General features: G+C 46.0%; 1 protein-coding gene across 49 annotated transcripts in view; it reads left to right on the top strand.

The window, feature by feature from the left end:
- The window catches only part of LOC121600004 (dystonin), a 198,590-nt gene that overhangs the window by 115,787 nt on the left and 59,296 nt on the right, over positions 1-23,507 (top strand). For 26 of the 49 annotated variants that reach the window (XM_041928224.1, XM_041928222.1, XM_041928223.1 and 23 more), the window contains 6 exons: positions 19,177-19,456; positions 20,141-20,849; positions 20,932-21,136; positions 21,204-21,572; positions 21,836-21,874; positions 22,404-23,319. In XM_041928224.1, the coding sequence (XP_041784158.1) occupies positions 19,177-19,456; positions 20,141-20,849; positions 20,932-21,136; positions 21,204-21,572; positions 21,836-21,874; positions 22,404-23,319 (2,518 nt within the window). Of the gene's footprint in view, positions 1-9,441; positions 9,556-14,195; positions 14,985-19,176; positions 19,457-20,140; positions 20,850-20,931; positions 21,137-21,203; positions 21,573-21,835; positions 21,875-22,403; positions 23,320-23,507 lie in introns of those variants that run through there. The other 23 variants (XM_041928238.1, XM_041928239.1, XM_041928234.1 and 20 more) reach the window with 6 other exon arrangements.

Below are 23,507 nucleotides of genomic sequence, written 5' to 3'. Positions count from 1 at the left end.
AAATGTCACCGGAACATCCGGTTGCGAGGGCGCGAGGTAGTATACCCGGCCGCCGCCGCTCGTGCGTTGGTGGTGATTTCTTGGTAGTTTTAAGTAAAATCTCGGGTGTTTTTTTTTCGTCGTAACGTTTTCTCAAGATCACCTACACTCCCACGTAATCGATCGAACTTGATTGGTGTGTGAGCGTGTGGGGGAAGAAGTGAAACAACTTGCCAGTTGGGTCGTTTGAGCTTTGTGCGAATGTTTGAACACGACGCTACTACCCCATATGGTGAATAGTGTGTACTAGTGGGTTGGTTGTTGCTTTTTTTTTAGGTAAAACTGTGCCGCGAAACTGGCTAACCTTTAGTTTTATGAATGAATTTGCTTACACTACGTTCATTCAAGAATGGCAAAGTGTGGTGTTTTTTTGTTTGTTTTGTGTAACGTTGTTGCTGCCCCAACGATGATGTGCGTGGTGCGATATTTTTATTGGTCGTAAACTAGGAACTCTAGTCGTAAATGGAAAGTTGAGTTTTTGCGCCGAGCGTTGGTGAAACCGAGGGCCGCGAGGCGAATCATGTGCGTTGGTTTACGAACTGAGGAAATATTTCAGCTTGCCGAAAAGGTTGGGGAATAATTTATGACATGCTTTTGACATAGAATCAATTATGAGGCAAGATTCTTGAGCCCACATTTTTGCGGTTTTTAGGCTTTGTGGGACTGAATGCGCTAAGCGAAATTTTATGTTATTGTGTAATATTGTTAACCCACTTATTCCCATACGTATTCCCATCAGTTTAAAATTCCTTATGGGAAAATTTAGCAAAATGTGGAATAAATTAGAATTCTAAAATTGATTTTTGTTTGTGTGGACGTTGTGCTTTTAAAATCAATCAGCACGATTTGAACCAAACGATAAGCCTTCCATTGTTTGACTCATCCATTCTGCCACAGTGCCCCCGTAACGAGGCATTCTTGCGTTCGAATTTAACGCTCATTAGTCAACCCTGTGATTAAATAATTAAATTGTTTGCGCGTGACCTCTGAGCGCTTCTTGGTCCCCACCGGCCTTCCGGCAGGCAAATCAATTGCCTCTTTTTATCGGTAGTATTTTATCTTCCGAACGCGAACGCACTGGCTGGCTAATTTATGACGCGCTTCCCAGATGGGAAACACTAATTGTTGCCACAGAGGAGGGACCCAGCCCTTGCGTTGCGAGCAGCTGCTAAGGTGTGCGCGGTTTTGCCTCCCTTCGAACGCGTAGAGCGGAAGCGTTTGATCGGATCGATTGTGGGTGTGCTTGACACACCAATTCACAGAGGCACGCAACAGTGGTACCGATCGGTCGGGGGTATGTTTTATACGGGTTATAAAAGTGATAAGATTAATCATAATCATCTACATTGCGAATAGTTTGAAAAGGTTTAGCGTCAGACGAAGACGATTGCATACATCCGGCTACAAAGCTGCGGATCGGATGTCGATGTGTTAATTCTCTGGTCATGGTGGAGTTGATTTAACTCTGGCAAAAAGCTACAAGTAATATTCTTTTAATACGAATAATTTTCCTAGTCAGTTTCGAATGTAAACATTGTTATTCACCGCATCCAATATGTTTTTCAACAGCTGTAAAATCGTTCATTTGCTTCAAAATGAAATTTCAGTTTGAACACATGATTTTCAACACATATCAAAGAACTGTCAAACTCAATCCGGTTTGAGTCGTGTTGAAAATCATGTTGTAGAAATTAAAAATTATTGTGATGGAAATGAAATGTCAGATCGATGTGGATCAACATTTTGCATGCGGTGAATAACAATGTTTACATTCGAAACTGACTTGTAAAACCCTGTAAGATGTTTTTTTTTTAAAGAATTTAGTATTTTGGAGATATGTGTGCAAATATAATTGACTAGGAATTTTAATAGAATATAATTGCTTTTTTAAAGTATCCAAGATGTTTAGTGACGTCAGGAAATACATTATTTAATTTGCCATTAAATAAAAACAAAATTGAACGTGTCGCAATGTGTTTACCGTCATGTACTGCTGCCTTGAATATCTTGAAGGGCTTCGTTTAATTCAACCGTTTCTTCCCACGGCTGAAAAGTGTGTTGATTGGTTTCTTGGTTCCTCAAATCGAGTCAATACACCCCAAGCTCGTAAGATTAAAGTTTAAGTTTAACAACTTGGCCATAAAATCAAACTTCAAAATCAGTATATAATCCCTTTCATCGAGTTGAAAGAGATCGCTCATGAGAATGCATTTTCTCACAAGTTGAAGAGGCGTGCATTTTATTTCACATCAGCGGCGCCCGGTTGAGGTTGTGTTGCATACGCGCACGCATAAACTTTATTACTATCCAAATACAAAATCTGTCAACGCGTATGGTTATGATGATGCGGTTGTCATTGAGCTAGATATGTCATAATATCAAAATGTTGCAGATGGGGGCGCAGAACACAATCCCCTCTATAAACAGACATTAATTTGTATGCAGCCGTCACACGGTTGTGTATCTGCCAGTGGCAATACTGCTACTCTGCCGTACGGCCACCGAACGAACAGGATTACGTTTTGGCCATATGCGGGTGCATCTCGTCCCACACAATCTCCAGTCACACGGGGTCTACTTGGTTAATGGTACGTGCGCTGCTGTGCTGCGAGGATAAAACAAAATCCTTTGACAGCTTGTGTGCTACTACCTACTTTGCAATGCGGCTACGGTTGCTCATCCTACGCATTTGGCCGCAATACACACTGACCGTTCCTGCGTTGTTCGGTTAGCCTGGCTGCTGTTTTAGTATGCTGCAAGAGAGGAGTAGTGTATGAAAACCATCTGTCCACGTTGGAACGGGGGTTCAGCATTGATTAAATTTTAATCAAAATCACCTTTATGGCAAATCGAGTGTGTAACGCAAGGTGGACTCAACAACGCGCAAAGGCTTTTTTTGTTGGCTGGCTGGTTGGTTGGCGTAAACATCCATGCGTAATGCTCACGTGCGAGGGTTTTTGCTTCGTGACTTTGAATATCATTAGGCAGGAGAGCTGCGCATACACACGTGTGAATAACATTTAAAACTACGAACCTGTCCACCTGTGTGATTGTTAGAAACCTTGTACGCCTTTTGCCTGTCTGCTTAACGTTTTGTCATTTTTGAACAGAAAAAAAATGATTCTATCAATTTAGTTTTGTGAAAACATCGTTTGTCCAACTGTGTGCACTGAAATGAACCGTTGTGCAAGAAATGTGTACCACGCCGCGCTATTGCATACTTTCAGGCGGATTTCTATCATCGCGGTCATGTTTGCTGAAGCAACAGTGCGCGTACGCTTTTCGTTGCCGTTGATTTTAGCACGCTATTTTCGATTGATTCGAGATCGAAGCTCTTTTCTTATCCAAATCCAATCCTCCCTCTGCTGTTTCGTGCGTTTAGAGGCGTCCTTAATTGGAACGATTGATTCTGCCTACCCCCTGTGGGCATGATAAATATTGAATTTTCATCTCAAAAGCTTATGAAAACAAATGTTTAATGCATTAAATCCTTCTAAGGTACGATCGTGAACGGGAGTGCTCTGTTTCGGATATAGCAGGCAGATATGTGAGGCAATTTATGGCAATTGTTGTTTGCTTATTTGTCAAACTGAATATGACCTGTTTTTTGCGGAGGATGTTTTCGGTCTGGAATTATCCTACTACGGCTGAAGTGGGTTGATTTATGTTGATCGATAGTTGATTGCCTTCACGGCTGCAGTAGAATGGATGATGCAGTGATGCTAATTGGAATGCAATTATTCATCCTTCACGGTAAGAACACAGAGCGGTCTTGAGTGTCTTGATAACAGTGCATTGTATGGAAGTGTGTATGGTCGTGTTTTATTCAAATGATTTCAAATGAATTAATCATGAAATTGTTCGCTAACATGACTCTTGAGGAAATAATGTGACACTTTGCTTTGTCATTTTGAAGTATGTTTTTCCCTTTTTGCAATAGGAATCAAATAGAGAAGAATGAAATGCAAAATATTCCTGAAAATATGTATTGAAATAAAAAATCGCATTATGTAATGGCACTCTGTATCAATGCAGTCCTTCAACATTTAAATGCGTCCACCCGCGAGAAAAAGGCTTGCTAGGAAAGGGGAATGAAATATGTAGATTTTTGCATAAAATCGATTTACACGTGATTGCAGCAGCCGTTTAGCTGCATGTATCGACTAAACAAGGGCTTTAATGCGCGTAACATCAACCACCATGCTTTGTGGTTGCGCGGGAGCCGGCATCTGCTCTACAGCGGTCTCGGTGGTCTCTTTTGTACTTCACCGCAACCCGACATTTAAATGCAATGAAGCTGATGGTTGATATAACCATTAGCTCTCACTGGCGTTAGCGCTAAGAGGTTGGAATAGATGGAGAAAAAAACTTGCAAGTATGTGCAAGGATTTACATGGGCCCAATTAAAGTTGATAGAGAAAATAGGGAGGGTGTAATCGCGTGCCTGCTGAGCTGGTGATTGCGCCCTGTCAAGCTTATTTAAATTATTTTCATTGTCCAATGGACTATTAAGCGGAATTATATTAAGGGATGAAAAAAAATAGTGTTCAAAAAATATTTGAATATTATACATTTAACATTTAAATGTCAGTGTAGTGTTTCGTTTTGACTAAATCTGTACCGAAATGAGGCAGATATAAAAGCCAAGGCATGGTCAATTTCGTCCGGCACCTTTCGGACATATGGCGGATGGGAAACAAAGCCAACCCAAAAAAATTAACATCAATTGGCGACATTTGTCGTTGTTTTCTGTTAAACCATAGGAAAATGCCAAAAAGCAACACTCTCATCAGATGTTCACGAGCGTATGCGATACGCTCTAGCGACGCAAAACCACCAACGGGCAAACCAATTCGCATCGCCACTAATTGGACTGTTTTTGGCGTGCGCGCTTTCAGGGAAGGTTTTTGGCGAATCCGTCGACTTTAAGCTCCGGCCGGTTCGAACTTTCATTTCCATGATCACACTCAGATTGAGATGTTTTCCTACAGTAGTGTGTGTGTATAAGTGTGTTTGTGTATTTCCTTCTCTCGTCAAGGGAAAACTCATTTCCGTTGTGCTCCGTCAAAATTGTAGCTCCCACCGAAACCGCCCCCCGGATGACACGATTTCGGAGCGGCACAAGCCGAAGCGAAGAAGCTAAACTTTCTGACAATGAACAATGTTTGTTATGTGTAAAATTGGAGCAATTTAAACGAAAGGAAATGTTTTTGATAATAGCACCTGGAACGGGTGGGAGCGTTTTGTGTGTGTTTGTTGTGGGTTCGTCTCTTGCTTTTGACGTGCGCTGCTGTTGCTAGCATTGAAGTCTTTTGTTTTGGCCGATGGCTGCTGCTGTAGACAAAATGTTTAGCAGCTCGGTGTGCAATCTACAGAAGTGTTTGTGGGCAGATTTAGGCTTAAGATGGTACAAACTTCTTCTAACTCGGATCACTCATCACCCGGGGGTGCTGCAGCTTGTTGAATGAGACAAAAAGGTCACTAGGTTGATTGTTTTGATGGGTCGGTCGGCCGATGGTGCTACATCAAAGCAATTCAAGCAATGATTGTAAGCGTGAAGTTGTGATCCCCATTCTCACGTTCTTCTCTTTCCTTTCTGTTTTCCAAACAGTCGACAAGCGAGCTAGAAACCTTCCCGAACTCGATCGATAAGATAAATTGTCTAATTTGATAAAGTGGCTCGGCGCAGCTTAAGTTGTATTATTTCTCTGGCAAATTATTTTCGTGTCTTTTGACGTATGCTATACGGCACGGGACTGACAAAATCCCAGCGTACTGATAATATGATAACAGTGAACTAACCTTGCGTCGTCAGATAAATGCTTTATCGTTGTATCATAAATTCCTGTGCGTTCAATTTTGTTTGAAAGATTCTGTGAATCTAATTTTAACGCAAGCCCCCAGATCCCCTTGAGTATGAGGGACAAACAATAGGACCCGCTTAGCAGCTATATGTTGGACTGAAAAACCGTTTGGCATAACATTTGTGTATCCACCGCCATGCGCCAACTCTACTAACAGCTGATTTTACGTAACGTTCTTTCAACCGGAACCATGATCGGCTCCGTCCCGAGCGGCAGCTGTTGATGAGACGACAGGAGCACCGGACCGAGCCATGCGAATACAGAATGAAATGACCCGCACGGTTTAAGGAAAAACACTTTCCGTAAAGCAAAAGTTTCGCCTTGCCCTTACGGAGTCGTACATTTTCCTCTGCACGGAGGCGTTGTACTGTTGAGTTTTGCCTTGTGCTGTCTTAGCAAGTTAACGAAGCGTAAAGTTCAACGGAAAGGTTGAAAAGCTGTCGTCGTCGCCTGGGTGTGCGGTATGAAAAATGGATGCAAATTGTTGTAGTAGTGGGTGACTGTATGCTCTGGTGCGTTTAGTGCTGCATTAAGAAGAAATAAACAAAGAGACTTTATGAAGTGTGTTTCTGCTGTGAGAGGTGTACTGTTGAACGCTTTTCTTCCCTTACCGGAAGCGACGGAACAGGTATCACAATGGGTGTTGTTTTGTCGGGACACACAATTTAATGCAGGAAGGAATAATTTAATCTGCAAAGATACTTATGGGGAGCTGTATTTTGTAACGTTTGTGTAAGGTTTTCATTTTAGGCAAGCTCTAAACAAGTCTCACTCCAATCATCATGCATGCAATATTTACCAAAATTGAACCATGATGCTAATATAGGCTGCTAATCAATATGCGTGCTATTCTCAAATTTGGAACTGTGTAAGCTCTTCATTCCTACGCTTGGAAATTAACTGTACATGCCATTTTTACAATAAATGACTCAAGCCTGCGCAATGTTGAATCGATGTTTGTTTTCCGTTTCCTGAATGGGAAGCATCGGAAGGCTCAGTTTGAACAGAATCAATTAACACCTTTTTCTTTGCATTTGTTTCATTTCAGGTAAGCGATAGCGGTCCAATATGTTTGATCGGCGCAAGATGTTCATAGATAAGTATTTGGCAACCGGGGTTGAGTGAGTAAATAAACAGTATAGTTTTATATTCCCATTGGTTTGAAATTTCTGGACATTAGACATTTCAACGAGAGAGTATACGTTTGCCTCCAAAACAGTGGAAAGAGACTATAAATCGATCAAACCGCCCTTAGATCATCAATGTAAACGCTTCATGTGTAGGACGTGTTGTTTAATAGAGCCTACCTCTCTGGACGGCCGATTAGGAGCTACCTAAAACGTTGGTGCCCTTGCAGGAAGGCATAAAAGGCGCGACATGATGATGGCGCGACTGAGAGCGCCCGACCTCACGACGGTCCTCCATGCTAGGTGGGGCTCGAAAAGTGCGCCTACGAACAATTGCGCGGCCAGATAGGGAGGGATGTGACCGAGTCTCGGGTCGCCATGTGCTTTAGAAAATCTTTCCCTTGCTCTGTTGTCCCCGCTGGACCACAACTCACAACTGTGTTGGCACAGCAAACCTTGGTTGGTTATGAACGCCGACGCAAACGCAACCTTGTCCTTGCCCTAATTCATAGCCGGGTTGACTTGGGTAGGTAGGGAGAGAACCTCTCCTCCGCTTGCGTCGGTGATCTTCATATGCCACCACATCCCACGCTCATCATGCGCCCCCAGTGTCCAATGTCTTATCACACGTCGAAAATCTCCTACGCGACTGCCGGGGAAGTCTTCAATCGATGGAGAGGTGTATTTGCTCGCCGTTGCTACTGCTGCGAGTATGTAGGCCTCACGAGGAATGCTTCACGTCTGTGGGCGAGTTTACTATGTCCCCCTCGGGGTCGGCACGCCGTCGAGGTACGAGGAGGTGGACGACAGAGTGCGGGACACAATCCGTGACGTAATCAATCCACCAGTTGGTGAGACGCGCGCTGAACTTGATCGTACCATTTTTGGTCAGGATCGCACGGCGGTTTGCTGCGCCTGGTCGTGTGTTCGTCGTCGTAGCCGCACGCGATGGACTTTGGGGCGGCAGGTGAAGATGTTGGCAGCTCTGAACAAATATCCGGAGGCTCTCCATCCGTAGTACATGCGCGAGGAGAAGGAAGGCCCTTCTTGGTGGCGGGCGCGAGGGGTAAAAAGGGTCTCGGTCAACTTACACCGATCATAAATCTTTGAGACGCAGTAGTAGTATGCGCATTACCAGGAGTGTATTGTCGCCGTGTCATACTCCATGACCTGTGGTGCCTATATGCGTGCGGTGTATGAGAATTAAATTAAAAGGATCTGGGGTAACCCTGTATATGTTGTAGGTGCGCGTAAGCCGCCAGCAAGGGAGATGCGCAGAGCTTCAAAAGTTGATGTTTGTGTGCCCCCACCAACTGTGTTTACCTCGGTCGCATCGAGCAGTTGATGTCTGGGGCGCATGCTCGCTCGCTCTGTTGGCGGCATCCGAAATTGGGCATGCAACGCAAAGCTGTGCAAAGTACCTACGCAAACTCAAGAGAACGCGTGTTTCAGTGGAAGTTGGCAGGAGAACACAGAGATCTACCTGAAGAGAAAAAAGGCTGCCAGCTGTCACATTATGCGTGTGTTGTGTGTACAGCGCTGTACGGTTGGGGTCATCAGAGTTGTGTAGATATCTTTTTAAAGCCCAATGTACTTTGCTGTGCATTGGAAATGGTATGGCTTCGGTTGTTCTGCATGGTTGCGCTTATGAGCGGGAATTGAGAAGTGAGAATCGGTGGAAAAGTTTGTAGAATTAGAATTGGATTTATTTGGTAAAGAATCGTACATCACTCTTAGGATTTTAAGGATAGTAGGATAAGGTTTGACATGAATTTACAGATAGTCTTTATTCGTAACTTCGTTAAATAGAAAGATCTAAACCTCACATTGACGAAGAGAGTTCTCAGCACGTCCCATTCGTTGTTTTCCACTTGTTCACTTCCGGCCATAAGGGTCGGGTCGGCTCACCATCAGACCAAACCTTTCTTGACAGCTGTGGTGTGTGTGTGGTGGTTCGTCGAGCGTACCCAGTTGTTTTCATCCGCCCTCTGTGTACGCGGGTGGAAAGCTGAACAAGCGGCAAACTGCTGTTCCCCCTTGCAAAAGAGAACACTCGGGCCCGGGGAATATAGAGAACCTATATGTCACATTCGGTGAACTCTCTCTTGGTGTACCCCCTCCGTCTCTCGTGTCATAGTGCGGAGCGTAGGAAACGTCACCGACAATAACACACCGCCAACACGCAGCAACGGAATCTAGCAAAGTGAGAGAGAACCCCTAACCTAAACGGCGGCTGCACACCACAACCACCGAGAGCGTAGTAACGTAAGAGAGCTTGTGGTGGTGACCTACCTCTGTGCAGGGGTGCGGTGGCGTCGACTTGATACACCTTTTATAGGGAGAGCCGCCCCAGCCGACAGCGATGGAGCGTTGGTTGGTTGGTGTATGAGCGCTCTGGAAGGGAAGCAACAATGTCCACACCGTCGCGTACGCGTGTCTGACAGTTGACGGTTTAGTCAATTGCTAGCGAACGTAACGAACGGACCGAGAGTCGAGCTGTGCCCGATCTTGTTTGTGTACTATCTGTCTCTTATCTATCCTTTTGTTTCGATACGTTAAGCTGTTTACTTGTGTGTGCCTCTTCATTTTTTGAAAAGAAGAATGGATTGTGTTAAAGTTTTAAGTTGCTTTTGAGATTTAAATGTAGTGGAACAATATTTGATACAAACGCTTTCAATGTTGAAGTTATAAAGTTCGTCGTCTGTTGCGCTTTTTCGATGTTTTTGGATAATGGGATCGTTTGTTGACAATCTGTGAAAGTGCTTTTTAGACCTAAATAATAGCTTATTTATATTTTTCCAAGCAAAAAAAAGTAGCTGTTTGTTAATTAAATTTTATCAACAAAATCAGTGACTGCAAGTGACTTCGGCTTTCCCAAAAACCCACGCAAAAAGGTCATGATTTGCCCAAAACTTTCCTCTCTCGGTGTGTTGTGCATCGCATTGTGTTGTGCGTTCCAAAACGGCTTTTCCCACCGCCGTCCTGGAAAAAGTGGCCAATTGTGTATTTATTTGTTTTTCCTTGCCGTTTGGGAAAAATACAACAGTGTGTGTTTATGTGATTATAGAGCAAAGTGGTGCGGATGGTGCGCGGGTGGGTGGTGCGCGAAGAAGTTTTGGGATGGCAAGAAGCGCCCATCACACAGCAGAGGAGTGTGTGTCGGGTGTTAGTGTTTGTAAAAAAGTGCTCTCACAACACCGGTGAAACTTGATATCAATAACCTGCGCTTCTCCTTGCGGTGGTTATGGACCTGCCCTTTTTTGTGTGGAGTTTGTATGCGTGTTGCACCGTAATTTACAGTTTGGTGCATATATTTGGTGAACAGTGAAATGGGAAAAATAAAGCAAGAAATAATGCTCTCGCACCTAGAGAGCAATGTGCGCCCTGCGTAAAATGACATAGGTCATACTAGTTAAAAGGTGTCAGAGAAGGAGAGGAAGAAGGAGAAACAAACCAACGCAGAAAGAGACAGTTTGATCTATGTGTGGCCCCACCTATAATTAGAGGTGCTTGTCCCTTTGTGCCTTTGCCTGTATTACAATGTTAAGATGTCACCATTAATTAAATTTCTCCTCGCGGGCATGTGACATGTGTGTACGCAGCGTCTGGAAATTGGTCACAATAGGCAGACAAATATAACGCTGGGAGAGAGAGAGTGGACCCCATAGGCCCTGACGTAGCTGATGTTGCAAGAGGTGCAACCATGTACGCTTCAATATCACGCGAGCTTCCCGAGGAGCAGCAGCACAATCTCTTATCGACCGTACACAGATCGGTGATTCGTTATCGATAAGAAGGCAGCTCCGTGTACTGCCGCCAGGGTCGGTATGTGTGGAGGAAGACGAAGCGGCAGCGAAATGTAGGTTGTGTAGGTTCCTCCAACGGGGGTGATGATGGTGGTGATTTGTTCACCATTGACACCTTCATCATCGCTAATGTGTTGAGAAGGCATTGTGTTGTGAGGTGCTTCAAAACGATAGTGGGACACTGATGGATCCAGAGATGGTAGTGTGGAGGCGGTGGTGCGTAGTAGCAGCAGCTGCTGGCCGCTGGTAGCAATAGCAAGCAACGCCTCCACCATCATTCCTCACCGAGAGAGACTCAACCTCACAGTGCGACCCAGGCACACATCCTCCTACGTTGTGCTCTGGTGATCCACATTCAAGTTTGTTGGCGCCCACGACATAGCTCGTGACGATGACATTGTTTGGCGGTGTCGCGTTCAATTCGCTAATGTTACACTAAGAAGTAAATCAACAAATAAGCAGGTGTTGCGGGTATCTTTTTTTTGTGACAATAATATTGATTTAAAAAAACCCTAAAATTGAAACATTTTGTTGCGAATGTTGCGAAACACACTGTATCTACCTATCAGCTGTGTAGATGAGCAGCAATCCGCCATTGCTGTGTGTTCTTTCATTACACCTTCGCAGAACACAAATGCGTTTTGCAAATGGAGCTAGTTTGTGCTTTGTTGTGGTGGTCTGGTGTGGTGTATTATGTGCACTTGTCTCTCGTGTCATTCGCACAGTGGTCACGTTAGCGTTTTTTTTTGCTTTGTTTTGGGGGGAACATTGGTTACCGCATACTGATCGGTAGCTAATTGAATTACAGGAACGCAAAGCGATGAACCTTACTTGGGCTGTCGCCGCCGGTACGTTCTAACTGCTTGAAGGGTTCTAAATAGGAGTTGAGGAATCTAGCAAGGAAATAGAGACGACATCCTCTGCGAAGGTGTGGAATGTAGAAGGCTAGGAATTCGGTTTTGTATGAAAGTGCTTCTCAAAAGTATTTTTGTATTATTTTAACAAGTTTTGGAATATTTTAATTTGTTTTAGAATTATGTTATAAAATCCTTCTTCAACACCGAACATTACCTCATTGATATCGATAATAATTGATTATGTGTATCCAAATTGCGATTAGGCGACGAACCCCCTCTAGAAACATTGATTGTTTTTATTCACTTGTATAGAACCCTCTCCCACTCCTACACATATCGTAAATGCCATTGCAATGACAAATTATCTATCTGGCTAAAATCGAACGCATTCAAAACGTCACAAAAACAAATTTTAGTGGACATTAGAAACGGCAGCAGCAGCAAAATTGATTTGTGCTGCAAGCACAACCAGAACAGCTCCTCCCGTACACCTCCGTGCTTGTGTACGAATCTATAGCAATTTAAATATCTTTATGGAGAACTACCGCACACAACCACCACACGCATCCGGTGCTTTTTGCGCCCACCACCATCATCAGAAAAGCGATCTTTTTACATATACATACCGTGAATAGGTTAGAAACTGCAACGTGGTGGTGTGACCAGCACAGGGATTCGCTACCTAAAATAGAGCGAAAACCATCATCATCATCCCCCCCCCCCCCCCAGTTGGTTTGGGTGGTGGTGGCTGTGTCGGTCCGGTCTGTTCCGGTCGAGCTGTGCCGCGCTTCCCACACATACCCAATACCACCTAGCGAATTGGAATGGGTGGTGTGGTCGATTATTGTGTGGGCTTTTACAGTATTGCAGCAGGGGTTTTTATTGGTGGAGGAAGAATCAGCAGCAAATGGCAAGTAAAAACTAAAACAACACGATGGCGCACTTGCCAAACTTTACGCCCATATCGAATCCGATTTTGGAGTGTACACGGATCAGAATGGATGGATTATACGCGACGTAGGGAAGATGTCAGCACAGGAGGTTGCACAATATTTGAAACTTCTTTCGCTTGATTGCAACGATTTTGAAGTTTGATCTAGTTTTTTTTTATTAATGTTGCTTAAAAATGATTAGATTACTGTCCACGAACAGAGTGTGTTCATCGCTAGCTATATTCGATCATAGCATAGGAATTCGATGCCATAAATGACAACATCAAAGGCGAATTTGTGCTGCAAAACACCATCACTCACTGCTATGTTGAACTGTGACACATCTATCATTTTTATTTTTATCTTTGCCATCTAAATCACCCACTGCACATGTGTTAACTGTGTGTGAGTGAGTGTTGAAGTACAACGTGCCGGTGGAATTTCCGGCATTTGTGCAGGGCTTTGCTTGTCCACAGTGGAATGTCCAGTTTTGATAATTATTTTAATCGACTGCACGATGGTAGATAAAAAACAGTGATGCTCCTTTCACTTCAAAATAAACAGAGACAGTGTGCGAATGTCTCGGTTGGTGTATTTATTCATCCGACGTTAATAAGTTAGTGAATTGTGAGTTGAAATGACTAAGAAAATGGTATGAAAGTGATTGATACTATTTTTTTAATACTCTCCTTAGTGAGGATTTTTTTAATGTAATTTTAGCTATATACCATATCAAAAAGCAACATTTCTTTCCAAATGTACCGATCGTAGAGCATCAAAATAAACGACGTAGAAGGTATTTAATGGAGCTTTAAACTCCACCCAATTGTTAACTACCATTCTATGGCCTAAATGACCTATGAAAGCCATTCTCCAACGCCAAAGCATCACTACCTTGTGTTAGAAGGCTCTGGAATCGTTCACCACCCGTTGCCGTTTTGAATGAAGCGCTTCCCGTCACGGATGTCTCGTCATGGTTCCGTTACATCCGGAAGAAACGAACGTGTACGTGCAAGTGCTGTGGTGCCGTACTCTGTTGAACATGAGATAGCACCAAACGTTGGCTCACGAATGCGTACGTTCTGTGTTTGAAACTGCTTTTTTCTTACCTCACACATCAAAGGTTTAGAGAAGGGGTTTCTTCGCTCTTCAACAATTACTCCGCTGTGGATCAAACGGGGTAGAAAAAAAATGCGTTCGCTAACAGGTGGAAAACTAGCGATGTGTGGTAGGCGTTTTTTAATTTCTTTTGTTCTTGTGCTTTGTAGATGGAAAATTGGGCGTAGGATTTTAAGTACACAGTGAATGCCTGTTTTGTGAATTTATTTTAGAGCTTCTTCCGTAATCGGAACCGTTTTTTGGGCCGTTGATTAGAACTGTGCATCTTCAGTGTGTTGGTTCGATTTTCGCTTGGTTCCTCTCTTTCTCTCTGATTTTTAAGTGAATTGGAAAATAGCTGTTTAATACATCTGCTTCAGACCAAAACTGTGTATCTAATGGTGTAAAAGCGAGCGCTGCGTTAAAGGCAACAGCAAAGTGTGTATCATGACCGATTATTTTCTATTCGTAGCGTGCCAATCAGTGTCAGTGTAGATGAACCGTTTAGCTGAACTGCTAAATGCTTCCGAATAATCGCACAAACGAAATCAAAGACAGTGTTGTAAAGTGTTTCAAAATTTTCGAAGTGTAGTCGTAGTGGCGCGTTCGAAGACACAGAACTTTGCTGCCTGCCGACGATTCCAACGCCAAAATGTACAAAATCGACGATGAGTTTCGACCCCGGGGCAGGGTGTTTATGAAGGCACAGCGGGAAAACAATCCCGGCAGCTCGTCGTCGTACGCCGTCGTCCAGAGCCGGTCCAGTTCGCGGTCGAGTGGACGCGGGCCAGCCATCACCACCAATCTGGACGATAGCAATCTGCGCTTTCGGCACGAGATTCTGAACGAGAAGGTGATCGAGGCGACCGTTACCGAGCTGCCGGACGTGATCGATGGCATCAACCGGGACCACTGGCGGGCCCTGCCGTCATCGCTCGCGTACGGCAACGAGCTGGTGGTGGCGGCGGCACCGCGCCAAACCGACCCAGGCGGTGGCAGCAGTACGGTCGTGGCGGAGGTTACGCGCAACAAGCGCCTGTCGACCGAGGTGCTCGGCAGTACGCTCGAAACGACGAAAAGCTCGCAGCGGGCAGCGGATGGTCATCGGCGGATGACGACCCACATTGTCCGGAAGATAACGACGCTGACGCGGGCCGAGGAGCAGGAGCAGGCGGACAACATGATCCGCCAGAACCGGGACGTGAAGACGACCGAGATTGGCTACATGCGTACCGGCCGGCTGGACAGCAAGCGGGCAAAGGTAGCAACTTCTTTTGCGGGAGTGGAAGCGGGTCTGCTGACGGGAAATGAATCATTTTTGCTATAAAAATCAAAAATTCAAATTTGCCATCGTTAGCTTGGTGAAGGTTATTTTTGGCTTGTAATTATTTTACGACACAGGAAATAATTGCACGAAATAGTCGTAGAGTTTGTAGCTGCCGGCGAAGGTTACATTTAACGCATTGCGTTAAGATTGCTTCGCTTCAAAGTTCGTCGCTTACACGCGTTCAGCTGATCGTCCTATAAAACAAATTAATCGAAAGACTTCAACGCTGGTTTCAAGTTTCGTCATCAAGCGACGAACTCTCTCTCACCAAAGCTTACTCTTTCTCTCACTCGCTTGTGTGTCAACAGGGCACAGCGGGACGGCCCTCTGTACATGTCGACACGTACCTCTATCAACCCCCGGGGGCTGTGTGTGCAGTGAGCACAGCAGCACGTTGGTAATGGTGTTGTACCGTTCAATGTTTACAACCGTGTGTTACATGATCTATGGCTGTTGGTTTGTGTCGCCGCGGCTGTCAGTTTGGGGCATGAAAGATACACAGCTTGGCCTCCCGCCGGCGGCGGCGCGGTGGTGATGTGTTGGTTTTAGGGTTGGTTCTGTTGAGCCAAACGGAGGATATTTATTTTATGAGCCCCGATCACCACCAAACGAGGCGCAGGCGCATGACGTTATGGAGAGCGATCGTAATTGCTCGAGGCAATATCATTAGCCGGCATGGCATGTTGATACGTTTTGAATCCGATCGAGAGAGGTACGGAGTATAGTTGTGCTTGTTGAACATACATACTCTTGACGGTTGTGAGAATGTGTGCTTTTGATGGTTGCTCTTCGTGCTATAATTTCCTCTCCGAACTCAAATTGGCTTCAAGCACAGCGCGAGGATCATCGTTGGCGTGTACCGTGCAGTAGTACACTGCGAGCTCCAACATTTGCAAAAGGGCTTCGATATGATCAGCGTGGGTGAATAATTTACCAACAATATGCGTAGTGCATTCCATTCTGCGTCATGAAGCTCCCGGTTTCATCGAAACACGCCCGCTTGTGGCGCGTTTGTTAGTGTGCGGTGATTCAAACGAACACCGACGATTGGTGGCAAGGGCTAGCAGACAGACAGCACAAGCTGCGCCACAACATATGACGCTTGATCAAACAGCTGTTAATAGAATGTTGTTTTTCTCGATAAAAAAGAAGAATTTACCAAAATGTTTTCGAAGCAGTTCATAGGAAGCGTAAAAATTCAATATTCCCAAAAAAATCCGGTTCGAAGGACCACAATTTCAGCCATTTTTCTTATCGCATACCATAACAATAGAACCTATATGGGGGATCTCTTAGATATTGCTGCAAAGGAATGTCATAATTGAATGTTAAAAGGTTCTTAACGTTCGCAGCTCAAAAGAACCGTTTTCCATCTTGGTTAATCTACTCAGTCAACAAAGACCAAACTTGGATGACGGCACCCACTGCTTGGAGTGCCGAATTTGGAGCGACGGTCTTAAAACGATGTAAACTACCATTGGGCCGAGAAACGGATCCCCGTTCCACCCTCAACAAACGTCCCGGGTGTAGATTGTGTTGGAGGCGATGTTTGTTATTACGGCTTATTTTAATCTTTTCCTTCGTTGGGGTTATACTCGATGGCGCTTATATCACCTCTCTGTGGGGTGGCTAAGGGCAAGGGCAGTTTGCGGTTGGACAGCGCCAAACATCTGCCTGTCTGTGTTGCTGCACCATAAAAACGTTCAGGAAACTTAAATCCCTCCAAAACAGTTGATAGACTCGTTCCTCCGTAGTGCAGGTGATTGTTAGCATTACCGTATAAGGAACGCAGTAAAGGGCTGCTGGAAGGATCCAACGTGGTAAATGATACACCTTCCGTGGTAGATCCTAAAAGAGGTCCCAAAAAATAAAGATGTTTGTTTAGTCAACCATGCCTCGCCGAGTGTGGAGTTTCGATAATCGTTCCCTTCTGACAGCTAATCCATCAGCGAAAAAACACGCTGCGACGCTAAACGATGCACACGACGACGCCGCCGCCGTCAGGTAAGGCGCCAAACTGCCGAAAGCGGCTTAACGCCTTGATGCATATATTGATTCATTAAGCCGAAGTTCGTGCCGCGGTAATAATTTGACGGAGTTCTGCTGTCAATCATACACCTTTTGCGGTTCGTTTGTGTTACTGCTGCTGCTGATGCGGTGGCTAGCGTTTTGGGGGTTTGGGTGTTTAGATCCTTGACCAGCAAGATACCGCTTACACAATGTATCGGTTTCCTTTCGAGGTTCGAATGCTTGTTTTGAGCGATCGACAAACTTGCAGCCTGTGTGTGCGCGCGTAGTTACAAGTGGAAGATCATAGTTCGTTGTATCTGTCTGTCTGTCTGTCACCGTGAGATTACATTACACACGTGACCCTGCTCGTCGGCAGAGGCTGGCGTTAAGGAATCGTAGATCATAATAGATTGCACGATCGTTCGGTTTGTTTACTTTTGTTCGTGCTTTTCCCGTTTTGGGGATATCCGAAGCGTATGAAAACCCTTGTAGGGGGGTACTTTGGAGTCTGCATAGGCCTTATGGTTGCCCTAGAGAACATAGCATAAAGAATAGTAATGGAATACACTTGCAATGTTACATTGAGTTATTCTATGCAAATATTGAACAATTTTTAAAGAATATTTTAAATTCCAAGGTTATATTCCAAGTTAAAATATTTCGCATAATTTGTAATCATAGAACCGGTCTTCACAATGGTCTTCACATAGACCACAATGTGAACGGTAGTAATAAATCTACCACTCTGACGGCTGCCCATTTTATAATCACTATTTAAACGTACCAATCAGTTGTGGCCCTACGTTAAACGATCATGACGCAGCTTATTCTCCCTGTCTGTCCTGTAACGAATGACATTAAAAAAATGGTTCTCTTTGCCCGAGGAATAAAGGGCTTCGGTACGGAGAGCTCCCCTCATGCCAGCAACATGGACAGCGATCGATCCGAAGAAGGAAAATAAATCATTTACAAGATGATTAACGAAAGGCTTGTGCTGAGGACCAAAAGCGGGCGGCATCGCAACCCGCTGGTACAGACTTTTGACGAAGGTGGTGCGGCACTGGCAAGATTGACAGTAAAATGAAGTAATTAATTTTTCCTAATTCAACTAAAAAGCCTTACAGATTGAGGCACAGTCCGCTGAGACCTGTTTAGGCCGGGCTGTAACTGATGCTGTGTGTGGCGTATTAAAAGGCTTTCGTTTCTTATTGGAAGAGGCCTGTATCTCTCTCTATAGATCTTAAATCGTTTGATTGAACGTTGAAGAGGAATCCCCCATCAATCGCCGGTTGTGGTGACACCAGAAGGCAACACTCAATTAAGAGCTCTCCAACCGTGCTATGATGATACCACACCGCATTGCTCGATCAAAGATCGTGATTTGCGATTCGCAGCAGCTAAAATGAAGCATTATGCAGCGCCGTGCTCTGTACTCTCCCTCCAGTGTGTTGTGCGGTGAGGATGGCATTGAAAATGTAAAATGTCACGCCACAGTCAAATCGGGCAACAATGGTTTGCGCGCAGAGAGAAGAGGTCCCAATACAGCACAATGCGCGTCGGATGCGGATATTGTCCAGCGAGAACAACCATCCCACTCCCGGAGGCTGCTGTGTTGCAGTTAACCTCTGTCTTTTTTTTTTTGTTGCACTCAGCGAGGGCAGGGGACAAGCGATTGTGCTGAATAAAATGTGCCATTTTTATGCAGCATTGTTACAGATGGCTGCCTTTCGCGCGCTTCTGTCCCGCGATGGCGTTGTGCTGTCGGTTTCAATTTGTAAATTCCAGGTGTTTCGTGGCATTCGTGGGAAAAGAATTTGAAAGCTTGTGTTTGCAGCTCTTGTTAAGCTCATTGGGCGTCAGTTTTAATGAGCAGGCTTTCACTTAGCAGGTGATTTTAAGGTTGTGCTATTGAGATTTATTCCAATTGCCTGTTTGAGGAATTACTTCTTGTCTGCATGATTTTTTAAATTAAAATTAAAATCATTCCTTTAATTGATCATTATTTGTTCACTCACTCAACTGGGTTACCAAAAGTATGTGAAATAGATTCCAAATCCGTTCTATATCTAACATTTCTCTTTTCTCTCTCCTTCTTTCTTCCCCTAATCCGATTTAGATTTCCGACATTGTCGTCGGACAAGAGGACAATCTGACTGCCCGGGAGGCGCTGCTCCGATGGGCCCGCCGCTCGACCGCCAAGTACCCGGGCGTCCGGGTGAACGACTTTACCAGCTCGTGGCGCGACGGTTTAGCATTCTCCGCGCTCATCCACCGGAATCGACCCGATCTGATCGACTGGCGAGAATCACGATCGCGTCGACCGCGGGAGCGGCTCGAGGTTGCTTTCCACGTCGTCGAGAAGGAGTACGGCGTTACGCGATTGCTGGATCCGGAAGGTAAGGGGTAGAGAAGGAGCGACTAGTAACGGGTGGTGGAGCAAGGGGTGGGGGGATGTCACCAGCTAGCCCACGATTGATTAAGTCGTTTGAGTAGGGTTGCAAGAGCACGAAAAAAGCCTTCACACGCGCGCGCTGGTGGAGGTCCCCAGGCACTCTTTTTACGCAGAGTGGACCTGTTCGATGATGACAGTGAGATAGGGGAAATGGGAGAGGACTGTTTTGACGCAGACCGTCTTTAACAGAGTTTGTGGCGGTCAGATTAAAGGGAAGGCACATGCTGAGACATGCGTATGGGATGGCTTAGTGTACTAAATGCCGCACGCTGTAGGATTGACCCGAAAAAGGAAAAAGCAGTCGCAGAATATATCCGCGTAGTGGTAGCCGCGTGAAAATGTCATCGCGTTAAAGGGATGTGCCCTTAGGGCAATATTTCACCCTCTCGCTGTAAACGGTATGATGCCTCATTATTGAGGCACCGTAACATGATGCTGTCTTCTACTTGGCGTATTTTCTTCGCTGTTTTACGACACTCAGCAATGTTGTTCACTTTATGTTTTATACTAGATAAACCCGAAGCTCTTGGGTTAAGAGCAAAAAAGGCAAACTGCCAGCGTTGAAAATTTGTAAAAAATAAGGCGACACAACATCACACTAAAATAATATATCCTCTCCGTTTCACAGACGTCGACACGAACGAGCCGGATGAGAAATCGATGATCACCTACCTGAGCTCGCTGTACGATGTATTCCCTGAGCCGCCGCAGATGCACCCGCTGTTCGACATGGACTCGCAGCGCCGCGTGCAGGAGTACCGCGAGCAGGCCCAGCAGCTGCTGTACTGGTGCCGGGAGAAGACATCGCTCCTGCAGGAGCGTGCCTTCCCGACCACGCTGATCGAGCTGAAGCGGCTGCTGACCGATCTGAACCGGTTCCGCACCGAGGAGGTACCGCCGCGGCAGCGCGACAAGCAGCACCTCTTCTCGATCTACAAGGAGCTGGAGAAGTACTTCGAGTCGATCGGCGAGGTGGACGTCGAGACGGAGCTCCGTCCGGAGGCGCTGGAGAAGGCGTGGCACCGGCTAATGTCGGCGCTGGCCGATCGCGACTCGATCCTGCAGCAGGAGGTGCAGCGGCTCGAGCGGCTGCAGAAGATCGCCGAGAAGGTGCAGCGCGAGTACAAGCACACGGAGACGATCATCACGAAGATTGAGACGCGAATCTCAGAGGAAAGCCGCCGCATCGAGCGTCTGCATCCGGTCGAGGCGAAGAACATCGTCGAGGGACTGGACGGGGACATACGGCATCTGGAGCAGCCGCTGCAGGAGATGAACGACGATTGCCACAACCTGAAGGATGGTCGCTATCCGCAGGCGAGCGACCTGCACAAGAAGTAAGTCTCGGGGCGGGAATGGGCAATGCAAGGTGTTGAAGACAGGTCACCTAATGTATGTGTGTTTTACTTCTATTTGCAGGGTCACCAAGCTACACCAACGTTGGTCCCAGCTAAGGACAACATTCCATACTAGCCTAGTACAAAAACTGTCCGGTCTGAGCTATCCGGTGCAAGAGACGACGATCACGAAGCAAACGCGCGTCGTCACGGAAACGCGACAGATCGGCACCAACCCCTACTTCCGGGATGTGCAAGAGTACACTGAATGGTGCCAATCGAAACTGGTAAGCTGGTCTGCCGAAGAGAGTGCTGCGCCACAGCATAATAACATTTGGCTTTACTTCCTTTTAGAAACAACTGCATACCTCCGACTACGGTTCTGACCTTCCGTCCGCTAAAGTGGAACTCGAGCGCCATCAGCACGAGCACAAAGTGATCGACCAGTTCCACTCTAAAATAGCCCAGTGTGAACGGCACGCGTCCAACTTCACCGGCGAGGAGCTGCAGCTGTACCGGCAGCGCCTGAGCCAACTGCAGAAGGTGTACGCCGAGCTGCTGAGCACCTCGACCAAGCGCCTGTCCGATCTGGATGCGCTCGTCGATTTCTTGGCGACCGCGACGGCCGAACTTAGCTGGCTGAACGATCGCGAGCAGATCGAAGTGAGCCGCGACTGGGCCGACAAGAACCTGGACCTGTCGGCGGTCCATCGGTACTATGAGGTAGGTGTTACAGGCCTTTTTTGTGGCGAAACACACATAAAAGACCGTCTCAGATGAATGTCTCAGTGTTACTAAATCCCCATTCTAACCACTGCGGAACATCGTCGTTCTGTCGTTTCGTTCTTTCATCTTAATTCTTCTGTTCTCTCTTTTTTCTTTTGTTTGTTCGGTTATAAATCGTTTCGCCATTTCCTTGCTGTCTCTTATTACACACTAACAACATCTTCCCCCTGTTCATTGTGTCAAAATTCTAACCAAAAAAGTCTACTTACATCAAGCGTACTTATGGAAATGGTGAGGAAGTAAGTAATCCGTTTCTTCGTATGATTCCGTGTTTTCATCCCTCTGGTTTGTTGTTGTTTGTCTTTACAGGGTTTTCCATGAGATTCCATAGCTGTGGGACACTTTATTGACTCTTTCAAAAATGGTGCAATAGAGTTCAAATACCACCATATGAAGATATCTTCCTATAAGAAAGAGTCAAGGAAGTGTCCCATAACTATAAGAACCCGTGGAAAACCCGGGTATATGTTTTCTTTGATTTACGTTGGTTATAAATTTGCAATATGTTTTTAGTGTAATTCCTCTCTCTGTTCCAACTTTTACCTTTTCCTTTGTCCACTGTTAGTTATACCTTTTCCAATATGTGTTCATGTTTAAAGAACTTTTCTTTTGTGTGTTGTTAGATAGTTTCATAAAGTGTTCTTGTAGTTTTGAAAAGCGTAGTAGTAGTTTATGTCATTCATTTCTGCTTTTCGTGTTTGTAGTGGATATAATTGATCAAACCTATTTTTCCTAATTGTTTCGTGTTTTATTTCCCTCTTTCCACAGAATCTCATGTCCGAGCTGGAAAAACGCGAAATGCATTTCGCTACCATTCTGGACCGCGGCGAGGCCCTGCTCGTCCAGTCGCACCCAGCGTCCAAGTGTATCGAGGGCCATCTGCAGGCGCTCCAGTCGCAGTGGTCCTGGCTGCTGCAGCTCACGCTCTGTCTCGAGGTGCACCTGAAGCATGCGACCGACTACCACTCGTTCTTCGACGAGGTACGCGAGGCCGAGAACTGGCTGACCAAGCGGGACGAAATTCTGAACAGCAAGTACTCGCAGTCGGAGTTTACGCTCGATCAGGGCGAATCGCTGCTGCGCGGCATGCAGGACATACGCGAGGAGCTGAACGCGTTCGGCGAAACGATTGCGCAGCTGCAGCACCAGGCGACCGCGATCGTGCCATTGAAGCAGCGCAAGCAGCCAGTGAACCGGCAGTGCACCGTGCAGTCGATCTGCTCGTACAAGCAGGGCAACATTTCGCTGGACAAGAACGAAACCTGCACCCTGCTGGACACGTCCGGGCGCGTCAAGTGGCGCGTCAAGACATCGAAGGGCGTCGAAGGGTCCGTGCACGGCGTTTGCCTGCTGCTGCCGCCGCCCGACCAGGAAGCGATCGAGGCGGCCGAGCGGCTGAAGCGCCTGTTCGACCGCTCGGTCGCGCTGTGGCAGAAGAAGCAGCTCCGCCTGCGGCAGAACATGATCTTCGCCACCATCAAGGTGGTGAAGGGCTGGGACTTTGAGCAGTTCCTGGCGATGGGGGCGGAACAGCGGACGGCCATCCGCCGGGCGCTGAACGACGATGCGGACAAGCTGCTGGCCGAGGGCGATCCGGCCGATCCGCAGCTTCGCCGACTGCGCCGCGAGATGGACGAGGTGAACCGGCTGTTTGATGAATTCGAGAAACGTGCCAGAGCAGAAGGTAGGTGTCGTATTACGGGATGGGAAAATCCCGTGTATGGAAAAACATGAACATTCTTTCACTTAACCCCCGGGAGTATCAGAGGCACTATAAATTAGGAACGATTGAAAGAGCATTGACAATGTGTGGTGGAATTTAATTGGATAATTGGGTGATCGCTTTCAATCGCTTCATTTTCCGGACTCCGG

The sequence above is a fragment of the Anopheles merus genome, chromosome 3L (assembly GCF_017562075.2).
Source record: "Anopheles merus strain MAF chromosome 3L, AmerM5.1, whole genome shotgun sequence".
Lineage (NCBI taxonomy): Eukaryota > Metazoa > Arthropoda > Insecta > Diptera > Culicidae > Anopheles > Anopheles merus.
The sequence above is the reverse complement of the archived record's forward strand: the minus strand, read 5'-3'. Positions and strand labels throughout refer to the sequence as shown.